The sequence below is a fragment of the Pollachius pollachius genome (genome assembly GCF_949987615.1).
Source record: "Pollachius pollachius genome assembly, chromosome: 18".
NCBI classification, from domain to species: domain Eukaryota; kingdom Metazoa; phylum Chordata; class Actinopteri; order Gadiformes; family Gadidae; genus Pollachius; species Pollachius pollachius.
In genome coordinates, this window is record NC_136951.1 from 3,452,455 (window position 1) to 3,464,827 (window position 12,373).

Here is a 12,373-nt window from a genome sequence, read left to right on the forward strand (position 1 = left end):
CACTAGATGCATGTCACACGTGTGCTGGTCCTGCCGACCGGGAAACCTAAACCGGAAGTAGTAACACTCAAATGGTCCCCCATTTCTGATACACCACTGTTATGTAGTGGGTCAATGGTGGTATATAATCGAACCCAGCCTCGGCTCTGACACTATCTTTGACACTATCCCTTCGCTATGAACACGTTGAGGTCCACGGTGGTCCGGTCCACCACAGCGCTCAGGACATTAACCCAGAAGGTAAGCAGGAGAACATGTCACTGGACGTTATCCAACCTTAATGGTTGTCTAAAGTCGGATCGAAACGTACAATACGTTTATAGAGACGATTTAGTTGACTAGTTTGATGTGTTTGTGTTTCCAGACCCGTAGCATTCACCTGAATAAGGTGGAACATGTCGCTAGGCAGACCGAGCAGAAGCGTCCTCACGGTGAGCCATCAGCCTCCAGCCTCTGGCCAATACAAGGCTCATTATTACACCTACGAACAGCTTGGGTCATCCTCTTTGTATGTCATCATGGTTTTGGATTCACTAAGATCAACGTTAGTCATGTCGAGCAAGCTTCAGTCGATAAGTCTGTGAGGTTCCTGAGGAGACAGAAGGTTGGTTTCGTGACCCAGGGCCAGCTGGTAATATTAGTGTAATCTTTGATTGACTCTTATTATGACTGTCTAATCTTGGATATTTTTTTATATAAGTATTCTTAGGTACGTTCACTAGCTTAAGTCGCCGTTTTTGTACGGCTGGCACCGCCACGGTGAAAGGGGAGGACACTCTGCTCAAATGGATGCTCCTCCTCATCCCGACCGCAACCTTCGGCCTCGGAACCTGGCAGGTAGGACCTCTGTAGTGGGTTGTCATGGTGTTGGTATGACTTCTGTAGTGAGTTTTCATGGTGTGGACCAAGTTAAAACCCCCTTCGCTAATGGAACATTATTTTCAGGTCAAACGACGGCAGTGGAAGATGAAACTGATTGAAGACCTGAGGCGCCTCACCACCTCTGAACCGATTCCTCTTCCTATTGAGTAAGTTCGTACTTTCTAAATGCATCCATCCCTACAAAAGCATGTGTTAAAGGGGACATTATCATACCACCAGGTGTGAGTGTGATTAGCCATTACAAGCCGTTTTCAAAATGTGCAGCATTGTGACATCACAGGTGGGCGTGTCCACCTAGATGTGTGACGGATAGATGAGCAGTGTTTGCTAGTCTCCTGGGTAGGCTGGTAGACTGATCTATCCAGCACACATCTAGATGGACACGCCCACCTGTGATGTCACAATTCTGCACATTTTCAAACCTGCTTGTAATGGCTAATCACACTCTCACCTGGTGGTATGATATGTCCCCTTTAAAAGTGTGTTTGACAATCATCTCCTGGTTACAGTCCCCTTGAGCTGAACGGGTTGGAGTACAGGAGAGTGAAGGTGCGTGGACAGTTCGACCACACCAAGGAGTTGTACATCCTGCCCCGTTCACCGGTGGACCCGGAGAAAGAGGCCCGTGAGGCCGGCCGGCTGTCTTCCAGTGGGGAGACGGGGGCCAACGTGATCACACCGTTTCACTGCACTGACCTGGGGTAACGGACAACTCAACTATCATTGTTTTATTGAAAGTAATATGTATGCCCTAAATATGAAGAAAGATAACAAGGTAAACCACATTTTGCATGCTACACTCCAATTGACCATGTGTCAATTAGGGTTAGTTGATGGTCACTCTTGATGTACTTCAGAATCACCATCCTGGTGAACCGAGGATATGTTCCCAAGAACAAGATCAGGCCAGAGACCAGGATGAAGGGACAGGTAAATTACTCTAATTAGTGTCTTATTTCCACAGATGGCCATAATCCTCCCTAAGCATTTAGAAAAAAGGATTGATCAACCCTTTCACATAGGTGTCATAGCAGTGTAATGTAGTTTAGTTCCACAATCATGTGAGCAGCCTTGGAAACGCATGGAAACTGAATGGATGTGGATAATATGGAAACATTTCCATGAAGTGTCCCCTAGCCTGTGGATATTATATTGATATTTTGTCTATACAGTTGCACTAGAAGGCTACAAATATTCAGATTCCTAATGTATGTTAGGCGCTAGATCTGTACTTAAAGATGAACTGAACTGAAATAATCAACATCGATAACGTGTTAGTTATGACCGTTATAAAAAAAAGACAGAATTTAAAAAAAAAAAAATTCAATATATAGCTATTTTTAGCAACAAAAGAAAATGCGTCTTTTAGTATTAGAGCGCCGATGACGTCACTGGCATGGTAGGACTAGGTCGTTGCTGCAGACACGCAAACGTCTTCTACACTCCACGGCGGAAAATAGAGATTTTAATATTGCTGGTTACGCGTTTGAGCCTGTGAAGGACATGCCTGTAGTGTCCGACTGCTAACCGGTGGAGAGGGGTCAATTTCAGGCTCCAGCTCCACCTTCGGATCGTGTGGGTGTGACTGGTGTGCGTGTGGGTGCTGCCGGAGCATGGACACTGCCATTGAATCGGTCTGCTGCCGAGAGGTCCCGGTCAACCTTGACCATCTTATGGTGGGATTAGGTTGCATAACTTTGCATAGGTCAATTCGGATGCAGTGCGGCGAGAGAGTGGTTTTGGAAGTGGCCATGCCCTCTCTAAGGGACGTCCGAGCGGAGACACTGGAGCGTCCCATAAACAGCAACCAAGTAACAAGGCGAAAACGACCATTTCCCCTCCGTTTTCCTGTGATGCGTTTCAGGAATATTTCCTTAAAGCCGGACTCATTGCGGAAACGCGACGAGCTGTACAAACGCTGTAGTACCTATTCAAGGCGCTGGTTCTCCACAAAAAAAGGGGAGCGCATCAAGCCTGCGCGCATCCAGCCTGCGCGCTGTATAAAAACATTCAAGTCGAGGAGGAGATAGTAGTTGTTTAACCTTTTAGATTGAGTAGAAATACATAACATAATACAAAAAAAACCTGTAACTTTCAACGCAACTCTAACGTCGTTTCAAGCGTCCACACAAATCCTAACACGAAACCGCATAGGTCCGGTTTTATTTGAAACCACCCTGCGACCATGGACCTATTAAAGAACATGGTTTATTATCTGCCTAATAACATGGTTATTAAAGACATGGTTTCACAAAAAAATCGGCTCCGGGTGGACGGGACCTGAAAGACATGTTAGATGCACTTTGGGAGATACCCCCGATGAGCATAGATGCGAGGCGGATTCACGAGTGTCACGTTTACTTTAGGTGGATGTTGGAGGTTTACTTTCTGGTGGATGTTGATGGATATTGCACATATCGATATTGGACAGATACATCTTACTATGAAACTACTTCTTCGAGTTTAACTCCCTCTGCATCAGCAATCGGCTAGTCGGGGAACATCAGGGTGAGTAGAAAGGGAAATGTTGGAACTTCTGTTTACAGACCCGCCGTGGTTTAATTAGCAGCTTGGAAACAGATCTGTGATATCGTCGGAGTAATAGTTTATACACTTTATGGTCGGAGTGCTAGCTTGTGGAGATTGATATGACAGGGGCTATTGGAGGGTTAGTCAGTTTTAAGGCTGCCAGCCATGTATTAAGGGCTGGTTTCCTATTCAAAGGTAGCCTGTGGAAATGTATGATTACCCCAGCTGCCTTGGCCCTATAAAACTCATTACTGCAGCCAGGGGCAATGCAATAAGATGATCCTTCCGTAGACGTGGTTGTTTGCTTTTCCGTAGCCATTTCAGCGAGCCTCAGAGCCTGACGCCTGATTTCCACCGGGGACGTATGCGCCGCGGAACGGCTGCGAACTATGCCCTGCGTCCATCCCCACTGGGCGCGGAACGGCAGCCGTATTCACGCGAGATCACGCTAATCCTAAACCTAATGTACTCACCTTCCACTCCCAAAACTACTGCAATTAAATGCCAGGCTTTGTCCTTTCTGACATTGTCCTTATAAAAAAAATGATTTATTTCATAAATTATTTTATGTGGCTCAACTTCGACAATCAGTCTCTCGTCGTCCATGTTGCCGACCCTTGATTGATTGACTGCTGACCTGGTGCCACCGGTCATGACGTAATGTTGATGTGAACTTGTGATAGGCTACATGAGCTGAGTATTGTGTTTTATTTTGAAAATTGACCGGCTCGATCTGCTCTCTTGAAATTGACGCGGTTCAGCAACGGCTCGCGTCAAAAATAGAAGTGCTACGGAATGATAGCGCTGCGGCGCAGCGCGCCGCTCCTGGGACGCTGCTGAGACGTTCCACACCGCGCCCGGTGGGGATGGCTTCATTGGCAGCGATCAGCAGCGGTGACCGCGGCGCTTACGTCCCCGGTGGAAATCAGGCGTGACTCATTACCTGCTATGGCTGCTAGGGCCACAGAGTAGGAGTAGGTTACCATGCCAGTGACGTAGCTGATTGTTGAAATCCAACATGGCGGCGCCCTGTAACACTTTCACCTTACAATTTAATCCCTTTTAGCAAGTTCAGCCATTTTTAGTGATTGTACCAATGAGAAGGCAGACAATACATCTGTTATATCAACTAAACTTCAAATTTCAGTTCAGTTAATCTTTAATCGGCTATATCAAAGGGGCAGACATGCCCCAAAATAATAATAGTACTGATAATGAATTTGACAATTCTTCAGACACATCCGAAGTATAGCTATGTAGTTCATAGATGTTTATTGAAGGAAGAGGTTATTAATCATCGGAGAGCTTAATAAACAGCTGTCAGTATCAGAAATTGTAATTACAGTAATTGCCAACACTAATAATCCCTCCCTCCCATAGACGGAGAGTGAGGTTGAAATGGTAGGAGTGGTGAGGCTCACTGAGGTCCGCAAACCTTTTGTGCCGCCTAACAACGTGGAGAGAAACAGCTGGCACTACCGTGACCTGGAGGCCATGGCCAGTGTGGTCGGAGCCCAGCCCATCTTCATCGATGCAGACTTTGGTAGGTCTTCAAAGAATAACAAATGACATGTGACATATTCTATACACGGCTGTTGTACAATACTCAGGTATGAAATATAATACATTGAATTCTTTAGTTTAATATTCTGTTAGCTTTTGCCAATAGTAAGTTCATACTTGATATTTTGTCATACAGAAAGTACCACTCCTGGAGGACCAATCGGAGGACAGACCAGAGTCACACTAAGAAATGAGCACATGCAGTACATTGCAACATGGTCAGTAACTTGAATGCATAAAATCTGAAACCAGTCAAGTTGAGCAATGAATTACTAACGATTGCTTTCTGCTTTGTTTCCTAGGTATGGTCTGTGTGCCGCAACATCCTACATGTGGTATGCAAAGTTTATAAAGAGGATAAAATTTTGATCCAACAGAAATACTGAAGTTGTTCTTGTAACATTTCATTTTCTTTATTCCATGTTGTGCAATGTCTTATTTAATAAATCATTTTAAATCTCCGTTTGTATGAGCCTACATCCTACCTATTTTAACAACAAAAAAAACCACGGCAATAGGAATTAGCAAAGGCGGTCCATCAATTAACCACAGGCATGCCGATTCAAAGAGGATGACCCAAGCTGTCCTTAGAGGTGCAATATAGGAGTCTCTTGCCATTGAAGAAAAGTAACGAGTCTAGTTCAGACCTGGGCATCATACAGGCCACATGTGGCCCGCAGGCTGGTTCTGAGTACCCCGTGGTTTTTATTTCTTTTAACTGGAACTCGCGGGCCAGTCAGTTAATATTGGAAAGGTGCTTTTATCGTGAAACTGGTTCGCGCGTGATCGTGATGAGGAGCATGTGGTTGTTCGGAAAGTATCAGTCAACTCAAAGTCCAGATACTCTGAACATTCTTGAACTGTGCTGCGCATCATAGACATCCCATACATAGACGCAGCATTGGCTGCTGGGACGCGAGAAATGCGGCCGCCATCTTGAAGTGGGGATGGGGAGCCAGGGAGCAGCATAAAGTCAGAGGAGATTGGAACAGAGGATGTATTTCTGCTTGGGGAACACAGTTTGGCATCGACAACCTCCATTCGGACTTGTTATCATTGGTTGTGTCTGTGTTTCGTCTCTTGAACTTCAGCAAAGAAGCACGAGAAAGAAGCTATGCAAAACAGTCCTCTTTTAGGGTTTTAATCCCACACAGATATTGATATTTTTTTACATTTACATTGCCTTGCATACACTAGATCGGTCAGTCTGCAATTACCCTGGCTGCTTTTTATTGTATTTTGAATTTCACTCGTTCTGGTCTGATAACTTTCCTGTATCAATTCCCACCTGCAAACTCCAGTCTATTACATCCATCCATCCACAAATAAACATTCCATCAGCAGATTTGTATCATGACGCATTCTCATTTTAGGCCAAGTATAAGACAATACATTCTTAACAGTATAATTGTAACCATGATATAAATGGAGTCATTCAAGTAACAATATTCAAATACTAACATCGTTGGGTAAGACAGAATTTGGTTTTATCTGAATCCAGTGGAACAGATTGGTGGTTTTAGCTGATTTTATATATTTATATATGTTGTTTAAGTATTTGGCAGACGCTTTATTCCAAAGCGACATGAATAAAAAATATATATAAAACAGTCACTGTAAACATTATAAATCAAGGAAAGAATGTTGTTAATAAAAGTAAATACAAAATATCAATACAAAGTGTCAAGACAGAATTAACTCTGCTGCTGCAGCAACAGTCAGAGATACAGTCTATAAGGTAAGATATATAGATATCTAATGTATTCATACATTGTTTATGTAGGATATATATATATATGTATGTATATATAGCCTTATCATACATCGTTTCTTCAACTTATAAAAAGCTGACCAGTTTTTTTCCCCTTCTCGGGATTATGTTCCCAGTTTTGATCTCGGACGTCTGGTCACTTAAAGCATATAAGAATATTCTATTACTGTTAAGCCAACTATGAATAATAAAACACGCCAAACCATGTGTCCTTTATCCTAGCTACACGTCTGACAAAAAAACGCATGAAAATCAGTGGTAGGGCCTATTCAGTGAGGTATGATTAATTAAATGCGCTGACAGTTTATTGCTCCTGCCAAACGGATTACACTGAGTGGATCTGATCACCACTTCAAGACGCGGCCCCGCGCCTTGCCGCCCAACTAGGCTTCACGCCACTGTTCTATTTCCTAGCGTCGCCACCCCTGAAAAAGCGCTTTTTTAAAGCTGTTTGGTACATCCCGGATTGATACAAGGTCCTGTACATATGGAGATTGTTAATGCACTAGATGAAAAATTCCACAATGAAAAAAGAAAGAGCAACGAAAGTAAATAAAGTGTGTAAAGTGACTAAACCGTAAACAAACTGCCCGACAGTACATAAAGTAACTATTAATTAATGTGACTATCATTGTAAGCACAAACAGAGGATCATGGGCATCAGGGCCATATATGTAGTCATTGAACAACTGGCATGACGTTATGGTAGCCTATACCGACTAAGTTTGTTGATCTGCTTTTTTCTAAACATATCAAAACGGTGCTGCAGCGCGCCGCTTCCGATTGGTGCTAGGGGCGGCAATTGACGCGCGTGAAATGCGCACCGCTGCGCTTCGGCGCCGCTAGCCGTGACACGCTTTTAAAATAAAAGCCTCAGAACTTATGTAGACATTGCATTTTTTTAATAATTTGAAGTGAAATACAGACACAATTCTAGATAAGTTCTTGCAGTAAGTCATATGATCATAAAAAGTGATGCACTGACTAGTACACAAAGAACCATGTGACTTTACTGTATACTTGTCCTTTGAAAACCTCACGTGCATACGTTGGCCATTGTAAATTGCATTTTTTGAATACTTTGAAGTGATGTACGGGCAAATTTCTACACAAGTTCTTGCAGTAAGTCATATGATCTTACATAGTGTTGCACTACTAGTACACAATGAACCATATGATTTTACTGTATGGTTATGGAGAAAATGTTCTTTGAAAACCTCACGTGCATACTTTGGCTGTTGGAAATAGCATTGTTAATATTTTGAAGTGAAATACAGACGCAATTCTAGATAAGTTATTGCAGTAAGTCATATGATCATACAAAGTGATGCACTGACTACTAGTACACAAGGGACCATGTGATGTTACTGTATTGTTTGAGAAAATGTCCTTTGAAAACCCCACGTGTATACTTTGGCCGTTGTAAATTGCATTACGTTAGCACTTTGAAGTGAGGTATAGACACAATTAAACAAGTTCTCGTACTGACTAGTTGGAAAACCTCACATATGCATATTTTGGCACTGTGTGAAGCGTAGACATGGGTACATAAATTCTGATGCTTTTATTTTGAAAGCAAGTGACGGCTAGCTTAACCGCCGATGAACGAATGACTTTTCTCCTCCCACTGAGTACTTTGTGGGTTTAATGGCCTGCACTTATACACCTGGTCAAGTTCATTGCCGTTGGTAGAGGTTAAGAAATTTGTAAACCAAACTACCAATTCTGTTGTGCACATGGTGAAGTCAACCATTTTATTTACATCGAGTGGCTGTTACAAATGCCTAACAGCTACAGCTATACATTTTCTATAACCCAATGGTTAAAACATGACTGAATTGCCTCAGCCCTCAAAAGGAACTCAAATTTCTTATAGGTCCAATGAAAATGAATGGCCTAGCTCTTTACAATAAAGTGAGGTGTGGTCAAATGTCCTGACCACAGTACCTTCAGCACACTGACTGGATGAAACGGCTAGAAAGAAGCCATGATTAGACTTACGCGCTACACCCGTTAGTCCAACAAGGAATCTTCTTTAAATAAGTCCCATCGTGGCAAAAGCCATTTTACATAATGAAGTAAAATCACCAGTAAGTTAACATTACTAAGAAAAAAAAAAACCCTTTCCATTCAATTGTTAAATAATGACACCAAAACCAGCACCTCATCAATTATGACATTTATTTGAAACCAAAACAATTTAACCAAGCTTGGTGGCAAGCTCCTTGGCCTTCGACTTCTCCAGCTTGTTGATGCGAGCTGTGGATTTGGCTCCCATGAGTCCACCTCCCCAGTGACGACGGATCTGGAAATTAACATTAATGGTTAGGTATTGGGATCTTAGGTCAAATCAGTCCCATCCCACATCCAATTGGGCCGAGGCCACCTTCTTTCCATTAGGCTAAGAGATAAGATCTATACAATGATCAGAACATGTTGAAAATTAAACTTAAATGCATCTTTTAAACTGACTTTTGCTCAGGGTTAAAAAGCTCAATTATTCCACATGGTGATTCAGTCGAAGAAATTCATACATCATTGCAAAAGCCAGTAGTCACATGCTTATTCAAATATACTGAAGGGATATAAATTTAAAAATTGTTCCTCACCTCTTCATATCTGTCATTGTAGTTGGTCTTGATGGCCTCAACAAGCTTGCCAAGGGCTCCCTTGTCCTCACTAGAAGAACAGGACAGAACACAAGCACATTCCCTAAACCTGGTGCATATTGAAATACTATATAATAGCAAGTATTAAATTGAAAGGTTCTTTAAATCTTTACACTTCCATTTCGTCCCAGTGACTAACCTAATGGACTATACAAGTCGGAAATGCAACGGTCTATGGAAATGTTGAAACAAGTTTTATTCTTTGAAACAGGCCAGGAACATTTTGCATCAGTGATCTTGGTGGGATGTCAGCATGGCTAATCAGTTAGCAAATATTCTTAACATCATCTGCAAGTTCCATTTATTACAAAAAGGTCAATGTGATCAGAAAAAATATGTAATTGCTAGTGTTGAGTTGTGGCTGACCCAAATGTCGATACTGATATTTCCTTAACGCTGTAGATTTCTGATTCTGCATCACACTCAACTACCAAACTGTAAGATTATAGTCAGCGGTGCACAAAGGGTATTTATTTCCATTATATGTCAAGACATGTTAGCTTGAATGAAATGGTGCGTTATGGGTAGAGCTAAGGTATCGATTTGTTTTACTTACGGGTTTACTTGCGTGATTGCCACTGAAGTGCATGTCTTCCTGTGCACAAGTCTTCCCAACCTGGCCTTGCCTTTGATGATGCAGTAAGGGACTCCCATTTTGCGGCACAAAGCGGGGAGGAAGACGACAAGCTAGGAAGGGGAAAGGTTTAAAAACGTTACCACCCATTTTCAAAAAGGACATTTCTTAATCAAAGTTAAAAGCATAAGTCTATGCTTGGGGCTTTTGCTCAGGGTTAAAAAGCTCGTGTTTAAGGATCTACATGAGAGATTCAGAACAACAAAACATCACTGCAAATAACCACCCTAGGGATTCTAAACTTCAGAAAACAATGGACGGATCTAGTCTTACCTCAATAGGGTCAACGTCGTGAGCAATGACCACAAGCTGGGCCTTCTTGCTCTCTACGAGGCTGGTTACAGAGTTGATACCTGAAAGAGGGAAACTCCATTAACCAAGTGGCTCACTAAAAAACATCTACAGGACACACCATGGCCAATGCTCAGGGTTAAAAAGTTAAGGTAGCTTCATTAGTTTTTCAGTTGAAGAAATTCAAAACATCACTGCAGTGAGTCCAGAATGTTGAACCACATGATAATGTATAAGAGTATCTCACCAGCACGCAGCACCGGTGGCCTCTTGGTGGGGGTGTCTCCCTTGCCAGCAGCCTTCTGCTCAGCACGGGCCAGCAGCCTCACCTTCTTCTCCTGCTTGGTCTCTGGTCTGTACTTATGGGCCAGCTTGAAAAGCTGAGTGGCTGAGTGAATAGAAATAGGTTAAGTTTCACATTTGCTTGACAAATTAGTTTTCATCTTGGGAGGTGGGAGACTAAATAATTTGGGCAAGTGCATCAGTGATCTTGGTGGGAGTCAGCATCGCTCATCAGATAGCAAATATTCTTCACATCATCTGCAAAAGCCCCACAAGCAAATACGTTTTTAAGTCTAGACAGTACCTCCAATTAGCCTAAGTTCAAGATAAAGGAGAGAATAAGTGCTCTATGTGGGATGTAAGAGACCTTCATGGAACACAATTTGCGAAACAAAAATTGATTTAATGAAATCTTGGGGTCGTTTTTGGGTTTATTAGAATCTCGCCCTTTTCCTCAAATGTTGAATCTTTCCTACAGTTTCTTTAAGTTCTAAATAAAAATGCTGCCGTCTCACCGGTCTGGCGGTCCAGGGCCTGGGTGAACTGGTTGATCGCTGGGGGGACCTTCAGCCGCTTGTACAGGATGGAGCGCTGCCTCTGCAGACGCACGTAGCGGGGCCACTTGACGAAGCGGGTCAAGTCACGCTTGGGCTGGATGTCCTGACCTGCGGGGTGAACCACAAGTCATCAGTACTCGGTTCAAAAAAAGTTTAAAACATTGGTTTCATTAAAAAAGGTGCATCAGAGATCTTGGTAGTAATTCGTCAACATGATTGGTTTAGATAGCAAATATTCGTTTACATCATCTGCACATAACATGGGGTTAAATTGAAGACTCCAAACAGGTGGATTTCTTACCAATGCCAAAGTTCTTGGGTCTCTTCTCAAACAGAGGGTTGATCACCTTCTTGGCCTCATGCTTCTTGGCCACTGAAGGGGCTGGGGCCACCTTCTTTCCCTTAGCCTTCTTCCCCTTAGGCTAAAGGATGAAACAAGATGCAAACACAACGATCAGAAAATGTCGAAAATTGACAATTCAATTGCAACTCCTAAACAGTGACTTTTGCTCAGGGTTAAAAAGCTCAATTATTCCACATAGGTGATTCAGTCGAAGAAATTCATACATCATTGCAAAAGCCAGTAGTCACATGCTCGTTCAAATATATAAGTTCGTAGTGTCTACTTAAAGGATATAAATATAAAAACGTTCAATAGTTAACTATTAACGTATCATTGTTTCTTAGCAAGCATACAGCTTTTAATGCAGCACGCATTTATTGAGAGAGGCAGTCTTGTTACGGCCTGCTACAATGAGAGCCAATGTATGGACCAAGACTTTGTTGACTGGGTATACATTTAGCACATTGGCGAGTTAACTGAAACAGTTTGAACTATCGACACAGCAGTGTATGGATAACACAACACTGTAGGTGTATTAAGACCATTTTGTTGAAGACGTGCTGGCAACGGTTGGCCACTGCTGTAACGAGTGCTACCGTAGCGGCTACACTGATGTTTGTCAACCACCTCATCTAAACACTAGAAAATATCCTTGCCATAACACACAAGTATGCTTTAGAAGGATACTCACAAGATAATATCACAATATACAGGGCTAAAGTGGCAAATTGTAACGTGATGGTCATAGATGAAACCGTGAAACATTTCCGAGCTCGGAGGGCTGTTCACTCACCATGTTGGTTCAGACAGAAAGGAAGACCGTGGGATTGTGGGTAATATTTAACGTCGACC

General features: G+C 42.6%; 2 protein-coding genes across 3 annotated transcripts; one reads left to right on the top strand and one right to left on the bottom strand.

The window, feature by feature from the left end:
- Positions 1-88: 88 nt before the first annotated feature.
- On the top strand, positions 89-5,435 carry surf1 (SURF1 cytochrome c oxidase assembly factor). 2 transcript variants are annotated; one of them, XM_079755730.1, is made up of 9 exons: positions 89-240; positions 365-431; positions 701-837; positions 946-1,028; positions 1,392-1,583; positions 1,740-1,812; positions 4,792-4,954; positions 5,111-5,192; positions 5,277-5,435. In XM_079755730.1, the coding sequence occupies exons 1-9, from the start codon at positions 178-180 to the stop codon at positions 5,341-5,343; spliced, it is 927 nt and encodes a 308-aa protein (XP_079611856.1). In that variant the 5' UTR covers positions 89-177; the 3' UTR covers positions 5,344-5,435. The 2 variants fall into 2 exon arrangements, with proteins under 2 accessions (XP_079611856.1, XP_079611857.1); XM_079755731.1 differs by having other exon boundaries at positions 710-837.
- Positions 5,436-8,911: 3,476 nt separating this feature from the next.
- On the bottom strand, positions 8,912-12,346 carry rpl7a (ribosomal protein L7a). Its single transcript, XM_079755408.1, has 8 exons — positions 12,315-12,346; positions 11,480-11,600; positions 11,137-11,286; positions 10,587-10,727; positions 10,322-10,401; positions 9,971-10,101; positions 9,355-9,424; positions 8,912-9,050 (listed from the first exon to the last, which is right to left on the bottom strand). Exons 1-8 carry the CDS (start codon positions 12,315-12,317, stop codon positions 8,946-8,948), a joined length of 801 nt encoding a protein of 266 aa, XP_079611534.1. The 5' UTR covers positions 12,318-12,346; the 3' UTR covers positions 8,912-8,945.
- Between the last annotated feature and the right edge of the window lie 27 nt (positions 12,347-12,373).